The following is a 19,810-nucleotide window of genomic DNA, read 5'->3' as shown; positions in this document are numbered from 1 at the left end:
GCTAAACTAAACTAAATAAAGAGGAGTTTTTATAAAGTAAATACAGGAAGACCCAGGTTATGACAGGGTTCTGTATCTGAGAACTGTCCATAACCCATACTATTTATGTTGGAAACAAACAAAGACTGTTTCGGAGAGTCACAGAAACAAGGGCGAAGGGAAAGGGTGCAGTTGCGGGCAGAGTGGCCACCAGTGAGTCTGCTCAGTGCTCCCAGCGCTGTTCGGCTGCAGCTAGCCCCTGATTTCCATGGCATGGGAGGGTGGCATGGGGAGATGGCACAAGGAAATAACCCGTCGCTACCCACCAGAAGATGCCAGCAGCAAGCAGCAGCTGGTAAACCCATCTCCATCCATCCATCCATCCATCCATCCATCCATCCATCCATCCATCCATCCATCCATCCATCCATCCATCCATCCAAACAGTCTCCCAAAAACTTGTTCATACATACAGGATATCCATAAGTCAGGCACTTGTAACCCAGGGAGAACCTGCAGGATGAAAATGTTCCCACTGGTGGAGCATAAGTAATCGAGGACTTTAAATTATCAAAAAATCAGGAGTGAAATCAAGATTTTTTCCTTGTTAAATTCAAAGTTGTTATGATCTGGTTGCACAGCATGAAGGGATAGTGGAAGCAGAATCAATAATAATTTTTGATTGAGATTTAGTCAGATATACATGAAAAGGAAATTTTCTCAGGGCTATGGGCAAAAGAGAAAATAGACACAAACTGCTGGAGCAACTCAGTGGGTCAGGCAGCATCGCTGGAGAAAAGGAATGTCAACTGTTCCTGTTCCTGACCAGCTGAGTTGCTCAAGGGCTTTGTGTCTCTCTTCGGTATAAACCAGCATCTGCAGTTCCTTCACACACATTTTGCCTAAACAGAAGCTCTTTCAGAGGGCATTCATAAGCACAATGACCAACTTGCCTTCTGATTTATTGGCAAGTTGTGCTTCATCTAAACACTGGGCCATTGTTCTTTCAGCTCTGTTATCAAGCGTTTGTATTGATCAAGTTCTTGGAAGTCACCATGTTAAACAATCATTGTGCATTGACATCAGGCATGGATGCGGAGAGGATGTTTCTTTCGCAGCCTCAAAATTAGAGGACGTTCTTTTAGGAGAGATGAGGTGAAACTTCTTTAGTCAGAGGGTGGTGAATCAGTGGAAATATTTGCCACAGAAGGCTGTGCGGGCCAATTCAGTGGATGTTTTTAAGACAGAGATAGATAGATTCTTGATTAGTACGGGTGTACGGGGAGAGAAGGCAGGAGAATGGAGTTAGGAGGGAGAGATAGATCAGCCATGATTGAATGGCGGAATAGACTTGATGGGCCGAATGGCCTATTTCTACACCCATCCCTAATGACCTTATGACTTTCAACAATGCGGTCTAAAAGCATGCTACTTACTTTTGACAGTAAGAAACATCGACTTGCTGATGTCCGTGCCAACTCCATTGCTTGCCTGGCAAAGATAGTACCCGATGTCTTCTTCTAAAACATGTCGAATCAGCAAGGAACCGTTGGCCAGGATCTGAATTCGGCCCGTCAGTGGGACAGGGTGATACTGCTGAGGGTTTCCACTTCCTGCAAGGGACAAAGTCCATGATAGATCAGTGAATTCAGGGAGATGCACAATAGACAATAATGCCATCCAGATGAACAAACTGCTGGACAACACATGCTGACACCACTGGACCACATCTGTAATGGGCTTTTAAACGAGTAACAATGATTCTCTTCCACATCAAAGACAGAATTCAAAATTTCATAAGACATCATGTAATTCAAAACTCAACTACTCTGCCACCTTAAACTTTGAAGAAACTACCATCAAAATGGCAATGAAAACATTAGCTCATGTTTTAATTGCAACAAATATCAATGAGTGTTTATTAACAGATTTTTGATATTCTCTCCATAAATATTTTGAACTCAAGTTGGTTATTGAACATTGGACATTATTAATATATGCATTTCAAAAAATATTTATTCAACATTTTGTGAATTTATTCCACAAAGATTTCTCTGATCATTCGCGCTACACACCACTGAAAGATGTATCAAGAGAAACTGGCCCGGTCATGATTCACTCACTCTTGGCTCACTGTTTTCATTCAGGTTTTGGGTAGATGAAGGTATTTATTTTGTCAGATAGCTACTTCCTACCGTAGGGTTGTTATATCTTTGAAAGTTACAAAGCTCTGTATCTATTAAATGTGACTTCTCAGAATTATTTCAGGCTCATGCGGATTATTTCAGGGTGAATACATAGGGACAAATAATTGCTATCAAATCACATTGGAAGATCTAATTAACCAAAAGCTTCATCATAGAAGCAGGCTTTGAGGAACAACCTAATTGGAGGTAAACAGAGAGAGAAATGTTTCGGGGGGGGGGGGGTTCTAGACCATAGGCTACCAATGATACTGGACTTAAACTCAAGGTGGTGAACAAGTCAGTGCAATTGGCGGACTACAAACGCTCAAGAGGAATTTGGTACAGAGGAGGAATAATTGGGAATGACCATGGAGGGATTTGTAAAAATTAGAAAATGTTAAACCATGTATGACTTAATTGGGAGTGACAGTGGTTTGGCAGGTGAGGATGCTGGAGGGACAGGACCCGATGATGTGAGTTGGAGGATGAGGTGCTTGGTATTAGATGACTTCAGGGTTACAGAGCGAGGACTGGGGGAGCCCCAGTGAAGATTCCGATGCAATTGTCAAACTTCAAGTCCACAGTGGTGCAGCGGTAGAGTTGCTGCCTTACAATGCCAGAGACCCGGATTTCGATCCTGACTACAGGTGCTGTTTGTACGGAGTTTGTACGTTCTCCCTGTGGGTTTTCTCCAGGTGCTCTGGTTTCCTCCAATACTCCAAAGATGTACTGATTTGTAGGTTAATTGGTTTAGGTAAAAATCATAAATTGCCGCTAGTGTGTCGGATAGTGCTAGTGTACGGGGATGATCGCTGGTTGCCACGGACACCGTGGGCCGAAAGCCATATTTAAACACTGTATCTCTAAAGTCTAAAGTTTAAAGCTAGCGGCCTAGATAAAACAGCAAATTTGTCAAACTTCAACGATTATCCATAAATTAAAGATAAAACACATTACTATAGAAAATCACAGACAATAAGAATTAAAATATTCTAGCTAACACTGAATTATAATCTTATTATTGGAGGATGGCATTGACAAATGATTAAAATCGAGCAATTGGAGAATAAGGAATCATAATTGATGTGTAGGAAGCAAGATGTTGGTTTCAACCAAAGACAGACTTTAAATACTGGAGTAACTCAGCGGGACAGGCAACATCTCTGGAGAGAAGGAATGGGTGACGTTTCGGGACGAGACCCTTCTTCAGACTCAGTGTCTATCATGAAGGATGTGTTGGGTAACCTGTGGTGGAGGCACGGGGGCAGAGCAGTGGAGGAGGGAATGCATTGAAATAGAGTTAGTGACAGGAGTACTGTTGTTGGACTGTGGAAACACAACGTGTTAAATAAAGCCAACACAGATACCAACGAACACCACGATATTAGCAACAGTCTGAGATCACCGCAGCACAGTCATACCTTTGGCGTGCTTCCACATGACCTTAGGAGGAGGGTAACCATCCACTGAACAGTTAAGAACTCCAGATTTCCCATAGATCCCATCCTGGTTATTAGGCTGCACCACAAAACGAGGAGGAACTGGAACACAGAAAGAATGGTTTCATAAATTCAAATATCTTCCAACAATGAATGAACATGAGGGGCATTCGGAAAACTACCGGGTGTTGTCAAGGGAAAGATGAAGTACATTGGTCAAAACGATTTCTTTAACTTCTATCTTCATTTCTCTTGGGCACGCTGCATTGACAAGAGAAATAGCTGCTGCCACATAATGGACTGCGAGACACTGTAGTAACATTTTTATTAATGGAGCTACAGCACAGCGAGCTAAATGTTTTATCAGTGGCTCAGCTGGTTGCTCCATTCTTTCTGAGTCATACAACTGGTGTGTTCAAGACCCACCACAGGCATTCAGCCTACTGAGTCCACACCAAGCTTCCGACACCCATTTGCACGAATCCCGTTATCATTTTCCCCACATTCCCATGGAGGAAATGTTACTGTGACCAACCTGCATTTTTTTTTAATTGATGTGGGAGGAAACCAGAGCACCCGATGGGAAACCTAAATGGTCACACAGTGAGAACATGCAGACAAAACTGCACAAAAGCAGCACCAGAGGTCAGATTAAACCTGGGTCTCTAGACATGAGGCAGCAGCTCTACTAGTTGATATCATCAAAGACCCACACGGCCTTGTTCATGCTCGCTTCTCCCTGTTACCATCCGGAAATCCGGAAGTAGGTACAAGAGTCTGAGAACTGTTACTTCCCCATAGAACCACCTACTTCCACATAATAATAATAATAATAATAATAATAATAATAATAATAATAATAATATATTTTATTGTCATTGCACGTCAGTGCAACGAGATTTAGTATGCAGCTCCAAACGATGAAAAAGAAAAGTAAAATAAATAAATAAGCTGTGTGTCGTGACCATCCGAGGGAGACAGTCCAGGGGGGATGGGGGGCACTCAGCAGGGCCGGTTCAGAGCCACTATAGCTCTTGGAATAAGCTGTTTCTGAGTCTGGAGGTTCGGGCGTAGAAGGCCTTGTAACGTCTGCCAGAGGGAAGTAGTTCGAACATCCGTTACAGGGGTGTGATAATAATAATAATAAAAAATTTTATTTGCGGGCGCCTTTCAAAGTCTCAAGGACACCTTACAGAGATTAACAAGAGAGAAAATGTTAAGTCTTTATGGGTGCTGATGACCTTCCTGAGGCACCGTGTGTGGTAGATGCCCTCCAAGGCTGGTAGCTGTGTCCCAATGATCCTCTGCGCTCTGTGGACGACGCGCTGAAGAGCTCTCCTCTCCGCCTCCGTGCAGCTGCGATACCACACAGAGATGCCATACGTTAATATGCCCTCTGTGGTGCAGCGGTAGAACGTTGTCAGCAGCTGTTGGGGCAGACCAGTCTTTTTTAATGTCCTCAGGAAGAACAGTCGTTGCTGTGCCTTCTTGACCAGCACAGCGGTGTTGGTGGACCGTGTGAGGTCCTCTGAAATGTGAGTGCCCAGAAACTTAAAGCTGGACACTCTCTCCACACTTTCCCCGTAAATGGAGATTGGGGCGTATTCTCCATTATGGGACCTCCTGAAGTCAATAATCAGCTCCTTGGTCTTGGAGGTGTTTAGTGACAAGTTGTCACGTGTGCACCAGTCCGCCAGGTTCTGCACCTCCGCCCTGTATTTTGTTTCATCACCGTTGGTGATCAGCCCAATCACTGTTGTGTCGTCTGTAAAGTTCACGATGGTGTTGGTGTCGAATGCAGGAACACAGTCGTGAGTGAAGAGGGAGTAGAGCATGGGGCTTAGTACACAGCCCTGTGGTGTGCCGGTTCTCAGGGTGATAGTGGAGGACAGGTGCGGGCCCAGTCTCACTGCCTGCGGTCGCTCCGTCAGAAAGCAAGATCAGCTTCTTCCCATTTACAATCACGTTACTTCCCCATAGATCCCCATACTTCCACATATAAGAATAGCTTCTTCCCATTGACCATCAGGTTCTTGAATAACCCTAACTGAAACCCTGCCTCAGCAGTGAACAACTACAGTCTTTGCGTTACTGTGGCTGCACCACATACTTCAGATGTTGCACTATTACGGTCTGGTTTACTTTGTGTAAATAATAATTGATTGTGATTTTCTTTGCGTCCAATGTGCCTCTAAAACTGCAGCAAGTTCTGGTTCATATTCGGTGCATATGGGGAATAAACTCATGACTCTTTTCTCTTACCAGTCGCACAGTGGGCCGACCTATGACATGAATTAGATGAAAGCAAAATGTTGTCCTGGCCAATGGTTACTACAGAATCACCAGTTAACATAAATCTTCACCTTGTCATGTTCTCAGGGAAATATGACTTCTTGACCAAAATAGCTGCCTATTTGAATTTTTAGTTTTTAGTTTTAGAGATGCATTGTGGAAACAGGCCCTTCGACCCACCATGTCCGCACTGACCAGCAATCCCCCACACACTAACACTACCCTGCACACACCAGGGACAATTTACAATTGACCAAGCCAATTAATCTACAAACTTGTACGTCTTTGGGGTGTGGGAGGAAACCAGAGATCCCGGGGAAAACCCAGTAGATCACGGGGAGAACGTACAAACTCCGTACAGACAGCAACTATCGTCAGGATTGAACCCGGGTCTCTGGCGCTGTAAAGCAGCAACTCTACCGCTGTGCCATCGTGACATTGAAAGATCCCATTAATAATAATTGAATGCACAACCAATTAGGATGTGTTTTGGATGCAAAGCTGAAAGATCACTTGAACAATTTCCCAATTAAACCGGCTTGTTCTAAATCGATGGACCCTTTGATTCTGCTGTGTGGGGATGTCTATGCTCAAGACTATCTTGTTCTGTGCTCTTTTTTATTTGTATGGCTGTATGGCTGTACCACAAATTTCACTGCACCAATTGGCACATGTGACAATAAATGTCTCTTGTCTTGTCTCTTGCCACCCCAAAACCCCCTTGGTCTCAATTGCTTTCGGCGTCTCTGCAAGAACTCAGTAGATATCCAGGACGTCGGCCGAGGATGGTAAACAAGACACGTCACGGGAGGAAAGGCACGGGGAAGACTCACCTCGTACAATGAGCCGCCGCTCCCGCATGATGGTGGCGGCCTCGTTACTGGCGATGCACGTGTAGTTGCCATTGTGCTTGAGAGAGATGCTGGAGATCTTCAGGGAGCTCATGAATTCTTTGGTTTCGATGGTGACCCCGGAGCCAGAGAGTATGGCCTGGCCATCCTTCCTCCAAGTGATGTGGATGGGCATGTCTCCCGACGACACCACGCAGGGGATGTAGAGCAGTTGGCCGATCGACGCCGGTGGGAAGTCAAAGGGCTGGATCAGCGGGGGAACTGGAAGTAAATTGTCGTTCATTGTTTGGTGGGTGAAGAGCAAGAAATATTTGACTGCAATTGTAAACCTTAAGGGCCTGTCCCACTTACGGGACCTTTACAGGCAGGTGACTGCTGGAACCCATGATAGGTCGCCGAAAGTTTCAACATGCTGAAAAATCAGCGGTGACCAGAAGGAAGCCACGACTCTTTGGAGACCTCTCAAGACCATAGGAGACCTCTCATGACCATACAGGCGACCCCTGGCGACATGTCACGGGTGACCTCCCCATTTAGCTGGAAACGTGACGACATCATAAACTGGCAGAGTGAGAGCAAAGGGGAACCTGGGCCCTTGTTGGACAAGGGGACTAACAAGAGGTCTCCAAAGAGTCGTAGGGTCTTTCTGGTCGCCGCTGATTTTTCAACATGTTGAAAATTTCGGAGACCTATCGTGGGTGCCGCCAGTCGCCTGTAAAGGTGGCGTAAGTGGGACAGGCCCTGTAATCACTTCACTATGAGGGGTAAGTTTACCACAACTGTCAACTTGACATTACTACAGTTTAACATGAAAAGGTGATCAGCTGCTAACTTAAATCCTCAGGAATCCAAGCCCAAAGTCAATGAAGGGTGAAAGGTTTATCTGAAATAAAGGGTGACATGAATCCTAGACAGGTCCACCAAAAGATCTCATCTGTAAGTGATCAGCAATATAACTTTGCCACGGGATTTACCACCGTCGGTAAATTCCTTCTCCCATTCCTTCTCTCCAGAGATGCTGCCTGTCCCGCTGTGTTACTCCAGCATTTTGTGTCTATCTTTACCATCATTGACTTGATGAACTTTACCAAGGTGGCCACTGAGAAGTTAGTTTTATTCTGTGTGAAACACTGGAATCTCTGCTATCAGATGTGACCCGAGCTTCCGATCACTCTCACTTTTTCCTCCACCCTACTCCCACTCTGACCTCTTTGCTTTCAACCTCCTACATGGGTCCCATGTAGATCAATGTAAACTCAAGGGACCGCATCTAATTTTTCATAAATTCCAGTCTCTCAAACGATTCAGTCAGTCTAGCTGAAATGTACTAAATGTTTGGGGTGCAAGGTTCTCTCTGGTGTTTTGGGGTTCGCGGCTTTGAAAAGGCCAAGCCTTGGACATGTCCCACTCACAAACAGTGGGCAAAGAAATCTTTAGAGATACGGACACAGTGTAGAAACTGGCCCTTCGGTCCACTGAGTCCGCACGCACCAGTGACCATTCCGTACACGACCACTACCCTACACACCAGGGACAAAGTACAGTTTTTATACCAAAGCCAATTAACCTGCAAACTTGTCCGTCTATGGATTGTGGGGGGAAATGGAGCACCCGGCGAAAACCCACGCGGTCACAGGGAGAACGTACAAACCTCGCGCGACAACACGCGACGTCAGGATCGAACCCATGTCTCTGACGCTGTGAGGCAGCAACTCTACCTCTGTGCCACTGTGCCCCCCCCCCCTTTCTGGAGATCACAGTCCCTTTAACAAACTCTGCAGCTGTGTTGCAGAGTATCTTTAACAGACTGCAGGATCTGCCAAGTTCTACTCGATCATAAGATCCAAGATTGTCAGAGCAGATGCAAACAGGTTTGTTTGTCGGGGGCTGTTTTTTCATCTCTGAAGCTCCCCTGGGGTATCTGTGCCTTCCCGAAGTATTGAAGTATTACACCCCCACATTTGAGCAGCAAATCCTCGGGGGTCACAAGCCCCGCTCTAGTGTAGTATAATCAGAATGTAATCACAACAAGGCTTGGAAACGCAACGGCTCCGTCTGAACACACAGCTCTCTGCATAGCCCTGAATAATTAATGTGAGCAAGATGCATTTTAGATGTTCTCTTGAGCACTTAAAAACGATGCGTCTTATTTCTTGGGCAAAGCATTCAAAGGCACTGCAGTAACACTGGAGGAGATCAGTCTTGCACAGGTTACAAACATTAATACCTTGTCGACATTTTGAAGCCATGTTTTGCGTGTAAGAAGAATCTCGATTTTTATGTTGCAATTAAATTGCATTCATTCTCACATTATTTTTGCCCTTTCTCTTTGACTGACATAATGCATTTATTTAAAGAGGGTTTCCTTTGAAGCTTGGGAAATTTAATTAACCTTTCACCAGTGACACAGAATTCATTTGGCTTGTCATTCACTGGAAAAGAAAAAGAGAGGCCCCAGAACTATTGCAGTTTGCCCATGTTCTTCTGGGATGGAGAATCTCACGGCCTCACCTGTTTCCTTTGACTCTTTACCTCCCCATTTAGCGGGAAAACGTGACTGCATCATAAACTGGCAGAGTGAGAGCAAAGGGGAACCTGGGCCCTTGTTGGACAAGGGGACTAATGCCCCTAGTCCCACTTAGGAAACCTGAATGGAAACCTCTGGAAACTTTGTGCCCCACCCAAGGTTTGTGTGCAATTCCCGGAGGTTCCCGGAGGTTTTTGTCAGTCTCCCTACCTGCTTCCACTACCTGCAACCTCCGGCAACCACCTGCAACCTCCGGGAACCGCACGGAAAGCCTGGGTGGGGCGCAAAGTCTCCAGAGGTTTCCGAACGGGTTTCCTAAGTGGGACAGGGGCATAACTGCAGTAAAAGATTTGAGTAGGAAACAGAGCATGTTTCACACTCCTGGTGACGGTCTGTCACCGCATGGTGATAGCCGCTGCAGGCTTCCACACACAATGTGCTATTGGGCAAAGAAATGAAAGAATGAAGAAATAATACTCTACCCGGCTAAATCCAATTCTTTACCCAATTGGATTCCAAACACACTCTACACTCTCATTACTATTTCATACGTTCTAGGAGCAGAATAAGGCCATTCGGCCCTTCAAGTCCACTCCGCCATTCAATCATAGATTTGCCACGACGCTATAATGGCCCTTTCTAGAGCCGGATCCCATTTGCACTTTCATTCCTGGGAATGCAGTCCATCCATCAAGTGAGATGCCAGTGTGCTTTTATTGTATGTCCACACCTTACTTTCTCTACGTAAATCATTCTACTCCGGTTTATCTCCATGCCTCCACAACTCGTTCTCTGTACGTTTCCACTTACACCTCCAACTATTCAACTGCATTTCCCTAGTGCCTTACTCCATTTCTACGTCTTCAACTCTGTATTGTACTTTCACTGGTAAGTGTTTTGAATTGAATGGAATGGTGTCTAAAGGGCCTGTCCCACTGTAAGAGTTCACCCAAGAGCTCTCCCGAGTTAAAAAAAAATCAAACTCGTGGTAAGCACGTAGAATGTACGTAGCGAGTACGTCAGAGCTCGGGACGTCTCTTAGTGGCTCGTAACGCTAACGGCAGGTACTCGGGAAATGCGGTAAGCTCGTGAAGACTCGTGAGGATTTTTCAACATGTTGAAAAATGTCCACGAGAGCCCCGAGAACCTACAAGCGGCCATTACCTTAATTCTCCGAGTTCGAATTAGGGGAAACTCGGGAGAGCTCTTGAATTAGCTCATACAGTGGGACGGGCCCATTAGTTTGAAGGTTTCAGACAACAGACAATTGAAGGGGAAATTAGCCAAGATCACATTGAATGGCGGTGCTGGCTTGAAGGGCCGAATGGCCTATTCCTGCACCTATTGTCTATTGTCTATTGTCAATGAATTTGCTGCCTCTCGATGAATTAGATAGTAGCCTGCCAACAGCGAAGGAATGGTTGGCATGAAGTGATGGGGCAGTGCCAAAGCTTCAAGTACTTTGTTGCAGAGTGTTGTGTTGATTGGACTCCACGGTTCACCTCGGTCAAAAACAGAGTCCCTGGTGCAACTTTGCTCTTCACTTCAGGCCCTTGCATGATCTCCCAGTTGACAGCAGTATACAAACCCTGCTTGTAACTGTGTCGACACGAGACTGCACTGGGTTTCCCAGGGTTGAAATGTCAACGCTTAAAGGTGAGGTGAGAGGGGCAGAGTTTAAAGGGGCCGTGCGGGACAAGGTTTTTTTTTTACACAGAGATTGGTAGGTGTCTGGAAAGTGGGGTGATGGTGGAAGCAGGTTCAAGAGTTGGGGTTTAGGAAGTTTTTAGATAGGCACGGGAATGGAGGAAAATGGATCACGAGGAGATTAGTTTAATTTCGTATCATGTTCAGGACATTGTGGTATGAAGGGCCTGGTCCTGTGCTGCACTGTTCTATGTTCAATGCACTCAAGGACACTGTCAGAGCCAGGAAACACATCAAAAACACCAATCATTGACCTTGCTTGTAGTCTATCTCCACGGCCACCCTATTATGACTGAAGGGAGGTGCAGGGGTAGTGGGGCAAGGGAGTGGAGCAGGGCAGGGAGGTGGACAGGAGGGTTGGGGAGGCAGCAGAAGCTTTCATATACACTGATGCCTTCTGTGCATCAGCCCTGTGCAGCCATCACTGTCCCGCCCCCCTCAGCCGTACCTTTCACTGCGATGTGGACCCTCTGGCTGATGGAGTGTTGTTGCTGGACTAGCACACTGCAGACGTACTCCCCTTCATCCATCCCCTTCTGCACATCCATGAGCTTCAAGGTACCGTTCTCGAACACGGCCTGCCTGTGATTGTCAGGAAGCAATATTGCGTCTTTGTACCATTTGATGGAGTAGTAGGGGTATCCAATGACCCGGCAGTTAACGAAGGTATCTCTCCCGGCAATGGCCGTGATGTTTTTCATGGAGCGAATACTCGGGGAGCCTGTGAAAAGGATTCCTGCATTAAAACACCACAGTGACATTTATCACACTACTCCTGCTACCAACCAAACGACTACGATGGTCTCAAGCCATGGCCTATCCTTTACCACCGGTCTTCAAAACAGCCACAGGGCATTGTGGATTTTCAATTAAAAAAAACAACATTTTGCACATTTGTGAAATCATTTTTGCTTTAATCGTGGACTGCTCTGTTTAAAGTCCACCTGAAAATTCTGGATCACCATTCACCACCATGCTACTAGAGGAGGTAGTTGAGGCAGGTACTTTTGCAATGTTTAAGAAACATTGAAACAGGTACATGGATAGGATAGGTTTAGAGGGATATGGGCCAATCATAGGCGAGTGGGACTAGTGTAGATGGGGCATGTTGGTCGGCGTGGGCAAGTTGGGCAAGTTGGGCGTAAGGGCCTGTTTCCACGATGTATAACTCTATGACTCTGTAACACTTAGAAGAATGAGCACCAGATGCATCATCTGTACGTTCCAATGCAAACCACACACTGCATTTGTGGCTATGCGAAGGGATTTCACTGCGTTGTGGCCACGTGACAATAAAGAACCGTTGAACCATCGGACCATCTGTGGAGGTAAATGGACAGTCAATGTTTCTGGCCAAGACCCTTCCTCTGGAGTGAGAGAGTGGAGGGGAGATAGCCAATATGAAGAGGTGGGGGAATCTGATAACCACTGGCTGAGAAAACCTAGTCATTGGCACTGACGCAATACACTAACCTCTTCCACTTCATACTTACCTCACCTCCAGAGACACAAGAACAATGGGCCCTCCTTTAATTGGGGACCCACCTAAAGAACACAGCCTAAACGTTGCCAATTTGGTGGAGCAGATAGATCTTTGTTAATAATTGTCTGGACAAAACAAATGATGGGAAAGGAAGACGGGAATGATCATTCCACTCAACCCAAGAGGTTCTGGATCAGGGTGACGTGACTCTTGGTCTCCATGAAAGGATTTAACATTAGGAGGTGCCTCATTAGATGCAGTGGAGGAACTTTGGTCCCTCCTGGTCCTGGTGAGCCCATTGTTTCTTTGTTCATCTGTTTCTCTCAAAAAACCATCAAAAAGCTTCAGGGAAATTTGGCCCGTCATTTTATCTCAGCTGGCAGGTTGGAGGTATTAATTAGACGAGGGATTAACTTGCAATTCTCAGGAATGCAATTACCCTTGAAGCTTACTAGATAGTGATCCCCAAACATCCTTGAAGTAATCACACTTTGCAGTCCTGTAGTCAGGAGAGAAAAAAGATATAATTTGCAAAAGTCATTTAAACTGAAAGTCCTCTTCAAGCGCCAAAATAGGATGCTGTCTCTTTAAATGTATTGCTTGTTAAAAAGTCTCGGGTATAATTGTGTGCAATAAACTGTGAAGAAGTCTGAGAAGGGGGAGCCAGGCGTGAAATGTAGGCGACATTAAAAAAAAAACTAAAAGATCATACTGGCTGGTTTGTTTTGTTGCTTTGGTTTGTCAAATGTGATTTGAAAAAAAAATCAGGCCCAAAGCTAATGCGGAAACATGAAGCTTTCTCTCAAGCACCTGCCATCCTAGAATGTGATTCAACAGGGGATCTGTCTGTAAGACCTCAGAGGAGGGTTGGAAGAAAGCACAAAAACTCCAGGATTGACTTATTTTAATGATTAAATCTCTGAGAGAAAGTTACACTGTAGGTGCTCCCTTGGGTCTCCGACCGTTGCGGTTCCACCCACGTGCTTTCAGTCGCAGTTTGCGAATGATGCGCAAAGCTTCGAGCCTCACTGACTGACACTTCAGCCTCATTGTTTCTTTGGCTGGGGCGAATGAAGGAGCTGGTGCTAGGCCTTGCCGTCCTGCTTCAGACTCCACATGAACAAGGGAGCAGCGTAAAAGACCGCCCTTTCCAACATCAACGAACAGAAATATAGGAGGGCAGGACAGGGGGGACATCTCATGTTGCTGGGAATGTTTTAGTTTTGAGAAAGCAGCATGGAAACAAAAACCCTTTGGACAACCAAGTCCTTACCGACCATTGATCACAAATTCACACTTGTTGTATACTCTCCCACTTGTGTGTCCTCTCCCTACACAGTTTAAAGAAGTCAATTAACCTACAAACCTGCACATCTTTGGGATGTAGGAAGAAACTGGAACACCCTGAGATAACCTACATGTTCACAGGGAGAATGTTCCCCATCCCCTTGTTGTCCTCTAATTTATCCCCCACATCCCCATTCCCGCCTACATACCATCCCTCCCTCTGGTTTTTATGATCAGATTTCACCGCCTTCAGCTCTTTGTCTTCTCCACTTATCACCTCCTGCTTTTGCCACCCTTCGCTTCCCCACAAGATGCACCTGCCAAACCCCTCTTTACCTGGATCTACCGATCACTGGCCAGCTCCTGCCCCATATCTTCCCCCCAACTCTTTCTGCCAGTTATCTTTCCTCTTCTCTGGATTTGAATGAAGGTCCTAATTTCCCTTCACAGAGGCTGCCTGACCTGCTAGGCACCGTCCTATGTTTTTTCCATCACCAGAACAATTTTGGATCCAGTCTGCCAACAGACCTTGGATCCCATAATCTCATGAGCCCAAACCTGGACCAGCCTACAGTGGGGGACTTTGTCAAAAGCAAGGTGGACATGAAGCTGAGGTCGATAGGAGTGTGGTGGGACAGAAGCTATCCTGGAGACACTGACTGAGGAGCTATCACGCTATTCCTCCTGTGTCTATATGAAACTTTCCTTAATCCTGTGTTGATTTTTGGGTCGGGCTCCTGGACCAGAAGTGTTGGCTCAAATAGAACAGAGGTAACCTGGGAGGGCAGCACCATCTCCTCTGGACACCAATCTTCACAGGGTTCTAAAAACAGGTGGTCGTTCCCCATTCAGGCAAGGAGTGGACTAATATTCATTTTAGGCAGCCACTATTTAGAAAAGCCCCCAAAATAATTAGCCCCAATGTCTGTGTTGGTGTTGGCTCAGTGAACCTTGGTCTCCAGAATGGGTCACATCATGCCAATGAAATGCAGACTAGATACAATTTCCACTCGTACAACTCCTCAGTAAAAAAAAAAGTATGTTTTAAAGTTATAAACAAATGTGTGTTTAGTTTAAAATTTTATTCCATCAATACTTTTGGCGATTGCAACATCATAATAGCAACTTGAGAGCCATCTCACCTGTAACAGTGAAAACATTAGGAAATTCTCCCTAAAATCATTCTTGTCTTGGCCGAATTAGTATCACCTTACTGCCGGAGAGATGGCATTGCTTGCGATGACAAGTGTGGGTTCCCTATTGACGCTGTACGGTAAGGATATATTGTGCATGGTAACATGGTGAGCAATGGCCATGTGCAGGGACAAGCCCTTTGGTCAGCCAAATATATCCTGCTCCAATCTAAGGGACATCTTTACAAGAGCATAAAGGTCTAATAATTCAAACTTTGGTATAACTCTGACTAGTTTTAGCCAAGCACCATTCAAACAGATGCCAGCTGTATCAGGCACTTGCATCTATTGTTCTAGCCTCAGTTGTGGATGGTGGTTAACTGTTTCTTTCAATGTCAATGTGAAAGAAATCTGAATCCACACTTGGGGCATAAACAGGGATATGACACAAAATGTCAGAGCTGTGGTAAATAGTGTATCCAGCTTTGGATTTCAGTCCAACAACTTGGTCCATAACATTACTGATACCACAATGATGAGGAGCACCTTGCACATCCAGATATATTCCCTTTATTAATCATTGCACATTATTCTTTATCTTTCCCTTATTTCTTTCTGGACCCCAACATTCTTTGCTCCTCTCTATTCCAACCCTCCTAACCATCCAAGCATCTCTGAACCACAAACATGAGCCTGGTGCACTAGCTGCTGGTATGGGCTTGGTGGGCTGAATGGACTCCTCCAGTGTTATACCAGGTAAGTTGCAACTGCAGTCGGTAGTATTCAAGAGGACACAACCCACAAGACTTCCTGCCTATGGGAGGTCCACGCTCGGATGCCATAGTGCACGGTTCCCCGGTGGTAGGTCGGCACGGAGAATTGGAGTTGAGGAGGCAAAAAGGAGAAAATGCCAGAGTCTCGAAAGAATGAGAGGAAGATAATGAATGACAATTAATGACGGAAATATATTGGCCTGATGATCCTTTTAGGAAGGAAATCCAACGGAGATTGAAAAGCTACAAGTAAGTGCTTGGAATAAAACATTAGGTTAACATAACAGACTTAACAAAAGAAGATATTCCTATCTGATATTGAAAAGTAGACAGGCACCTCTTACGTTTATTCGCGCTTGGTACTCGGCGCTGCCGACCAGGTTCCGCGCGGCACAGCGGTACACGCCTCCATCTCTGATCTGCGGGTTGGTGACGTTCATGTGGCTGATGGTGGTGCCGTCCATCATGGTGTACTGGTTGGTCCGGTGCCCGCTGTCTCTGGTGATCAGCTCGTCGTCCAGCGTCCAGGAGAGGGTGGGGGGAGGAGCGCCCTTCGCCGCGCACATCAGCGAAAACTGCTCGCCCGGATTCACCACCTTCTCGCTGAAGGACGAGATAATCCGAGGCGTTCCGTCTGGGAAATGGAGAGAGAGAAAGAATGGAGAAAGGGAGCATTAGCAGGCAAGGAGTGAATTTGGGGAGGGGGGTCGTGAGGGGGGGGGGGGGCAGCCAACTTCATCACCCTGGCCAAGCTCTCATTTCACCCCAACCATCTGGAAGAGCAATGTAGGAAGGAACTGCACCAAAGGTAAACACAACATACTAGGGTACATCAGCAGGACAGGCCTCATCTCTGGAGACAAGGAATGGATTGAGAGCCAAAACGTCACCCATTCTTTCTCTCCAGAGCTGCTGCCTGTCCCGCTGAGTTACTCCAGCATTTTGTGTCTATCATCAGGAAGAAGGTCTAGGAGCCTGAAAACCATGACCACCAGGTTCAAGAATAGCCTCTTGCCAACAGCCCTCTTGAACACTACACAATAAGGGGATCTATGAAACTTACAAAATTCTTAAGGGGTTGGTTACAGGCTGCCTTTGGGGAAGTTGCAGGACAAGGGGTCACAGCTTAAGGATAAGGGGGAAATCCTTTAAAGGAGGGAGTTAGATGTGGCCCTTGTGGCTACTTTCATATTGAATGGCGGTGCAGGCTTTACTCCTGCACCTAATTTCTATGTTTCTAACACTATACAATAACCTATGAACCACAGGCTGCCTTTGGTTATTCATTTATTGATTTTTTTTGCTAATTACATATTATCCATGTATATTGTGTTTAAATAGGGCTGTTATGCTGCTGGAAGTAAGAATTTAATTGTTCCATTGTCTAAATCCATTAGGCAATAGGCAATAGGTGCAGGAGTAGGCCATTCGGCCCTTCGAGCCATTCAATGTGATCATGGCTGATCATCCCCAATCAGTACCCCATTCCTCCCTTCTCCACATATTCCCTGACTCCATATTAGGTTCCATAAATATTGTACGAGCATAATGTCTACCAAGCTCTTCCCAATTTGAGGTGGTACAGCAGAAGCAGACTGGATCATGTCTTTAACATTCATATTATCAGCATTTACATCTTTCTTATTTGATTTGCATCAAAGCTGATCTTGTTTTGGTTAAAAGCTAATTATTTGACCTAGATTTTAAAAAGTCCAATGTTTAAAATAGAGCAGAAAATATATATTAGCCAATGTCTAAGTGTAAATTTCACTTGCACTTCTTTCATCTCCATTTGAAGTCCAAGATGTGATCTCCTCTACACTGGAGAAGCCAAATGCAGATTGGATGACAGCTTAGCAGAACTTCCCTGTTTAGACTGAATATCAGCACCATTTACCAGTATTCATTTAAATGATGATAGTGGCATTGAAATCTTGGCCTGGCTTTGCTCAGAGCAGAGAACTCACCATGCACCATTGTGAAATCTCGTGGCCGTGATTTTCAAAGCACTCACCCTCTAAGACAATTATGGAGAAGTCCTGTGCAGTCTGAGACTTCCTGGTGGCAAAGCACTGGTAGGCCCCTGAGTGACTCTTCTGTGCAGATGTGATAAGGAGGGTTTCGTTGTTGATTCCTCGAATGGAAATGTAATTGTCGGGAACAACAAGCTCGGTGTCTCGGTACCACCTGATGACATACTCGGGGGAGCCCGTCACGCTGCACGAGAGGATGACAGTGCTGCCGATTCCAGTTTTCAGCTTCTTTGGAGTCACTGTTACTCTCAGTGGATCTGCAAATGTGATACAGAAATAGTGGTTGAAGAGGGTGGCACAGTGTCACAGCATCGGAGATCCAGAGAGCCCCTGACTATGGGCGCTGTCTGTATGGAGTGTGGAATTTTTAGATCTCTCTATGACCGCATGGGTTTGCTGGTGCTCCGGTTTCCTCCCACACTCCAAAGACATGCACGTTTAGTGGTTAATTGCCTTCTTTAAAAATTGTAAAGATTGCCCATAGCGTGTAGGAATCAGAGCTGAGATAACATAGTAGTGGTGTTATCTATGTCTATTGTCAGAAGTAGTACAAGGGCCTGCTTCCACGCTGTGTCTCTGAAATGAAAACTAAAACTACAAGGAGAAAACCACTACATTGGCAAAATACAGTAAAATGCAAATAAGAGATTATGAAATATCAGAATGAGGTGAGTTTAATTTGGCATCATGCTTGGCACAGACATTGTGGGCCAAATGGCCTGTTCCTGTGATCTACTTTGATCTCCAGTGCCATGCTCCATGTTTTAAGTAAATGGCTTTCGCATGAAAGTCCTCCCAACTGATTTCTACACTGTTGTTCCACTTTTGCTTGCTTTATGCCCAATGTCAGAGGCAATGGATGGAATAGATTTGCAGCACCCTCTCTTACACTCAAGATGCCACAGAAAATACAAGGAAGTATTGCAGCCAAATACACTAAACTGTCACAACTGACAAATGGGACGAACCTCTAGTTAATCAGTTGTCAATGATCTTGGTTGCAAGTGGAATGTTGGCCACGTCACCTGGGAGAACTGCTCCTAATATATACCAGTAGGAATTTTTAGATCCACCTGGATATGTCAATGAATTAATGTCTTATATGGATGATGGTGCTCAACAATGCACTGACGTTATCAGTCCAAAACGTAGGTCCTGGAACAGACATGATTCTCCCTCAGGGGGAAATGAGTCCAGTCAGCACATTCAATGGGCATTAAAAGAGTTTTATTATTAAATATACTTCCACCGTATTTTAAAAAACTGAGTTCTTGCAGCCAATTCAAATACACATGGCAACTTGATGTTTAAGAAGGAACTGCAAATGCTGGAAAATCGAAGGACACAAAAATGGTGGAGAAACTCAGCGGGTGCAGCAGCATCTATGGAGCGAAGGAAACAGGCAACGTTTCGGGCCGAAACCCTTTCTTCAGAACCCATACTAATCAAGAATCTGTCTATCTCTGCCTTTAAAAAATCCATTGACTTGGCCTCCACAGCCTTCTGTGGCCAAGAGTAATAGGTGGGAGAATCCCCAGATCATGCTGTCAATCACAGGTAACTCCTGGACCCACAATGACATGAAATATCACCTTATCCAAGTCTTAACAATAGTGGTCTCAAGATTGGTCTTTTGGCACAGGGTTTGGGCAGCTCGCATCTCATCTACAATGTGCAACCAAGAAAACACTTCACACCACATGAATCTCCAAATTTCTTACCCCTAAAGGACATAGAGGAAGCTGAAGTGTTTTAGGACAATCCACCACTGCTATCAACTATTTCTAATTAATCCAACTCAACTACCTAGCTGCTGAGTGGGATTTGAGTCCACGTCTCTGGATCAGGAACAAGACCTCTCTAAAGCAGTGCATTCATTTAACCACTGGACACTGTACTCTATGATTCGCATCTTTAGTTTGCTGATCTGACAAAGGTAGTTCTGTTCCTAAGAAACTGTGTTATAGCAGGTTCGGGACCAGAGAGTTTCAAACTCGCAATAACTAAGTTATTTTCAACGCTGGATTTTCATAAATGTCTTTTCATTAATAATAAATTCACTGTTGTTACTGCATGGTGAAAATACTAAAGGCTGCATGTAACATTGTTTAATAGAGCAT

General features: G+C 45.2%; 1 protein-coding gene across 1 annotated transcript in view; it reads right to left on the bottom strand.

Moving 5' to 3' along the window:
• The window catches only part of LOC129712347 (cell adhesion molecule DSCAML1), a 463,662-nt gene that overhangs the window by 144,954 nt on the left and 298,898 nt on the right, over positions 1-19,810 (bottom strand). Inside the window, 6 exon segments of the mRNA XM_055660700.1 lie at positions 1,416-1,592; positions 3,587-3,706; positions 6,730-7,008; positions 11,430-11,702; positions 15,995-16,291; positions 17,672-17,947. Of these exon segments, the coding sequence (XP_055516675.1) occupies positions 1,416-1,592; positions 3,587-3,706; positions 6,730-7,008; positions 11,430-11,702; positions 15,995-16,291; positions 17,672-17,947 (1,422 nt within the window).

The sequence above is a fragment of the Leucoraja erinacea genome, chromosome 32 (assembly GCF_028641065.1).
Source record: "Leucoraja erinacea ecotype New England chromosome 32, Leri_hhj_1, whole genome shotgun sequence".
NCBI lineage: Eukaryota > Metazoa > Chordata > Chondrichthyes > Rajiformes > Rajidae > Leucoraja > Leucoraja erinaceus.
The sequence above is the reverse complement of the archived record's forward strand: the minus strand, read 5'-3'. Positions and strand labels throughout refer to the sequence as shown.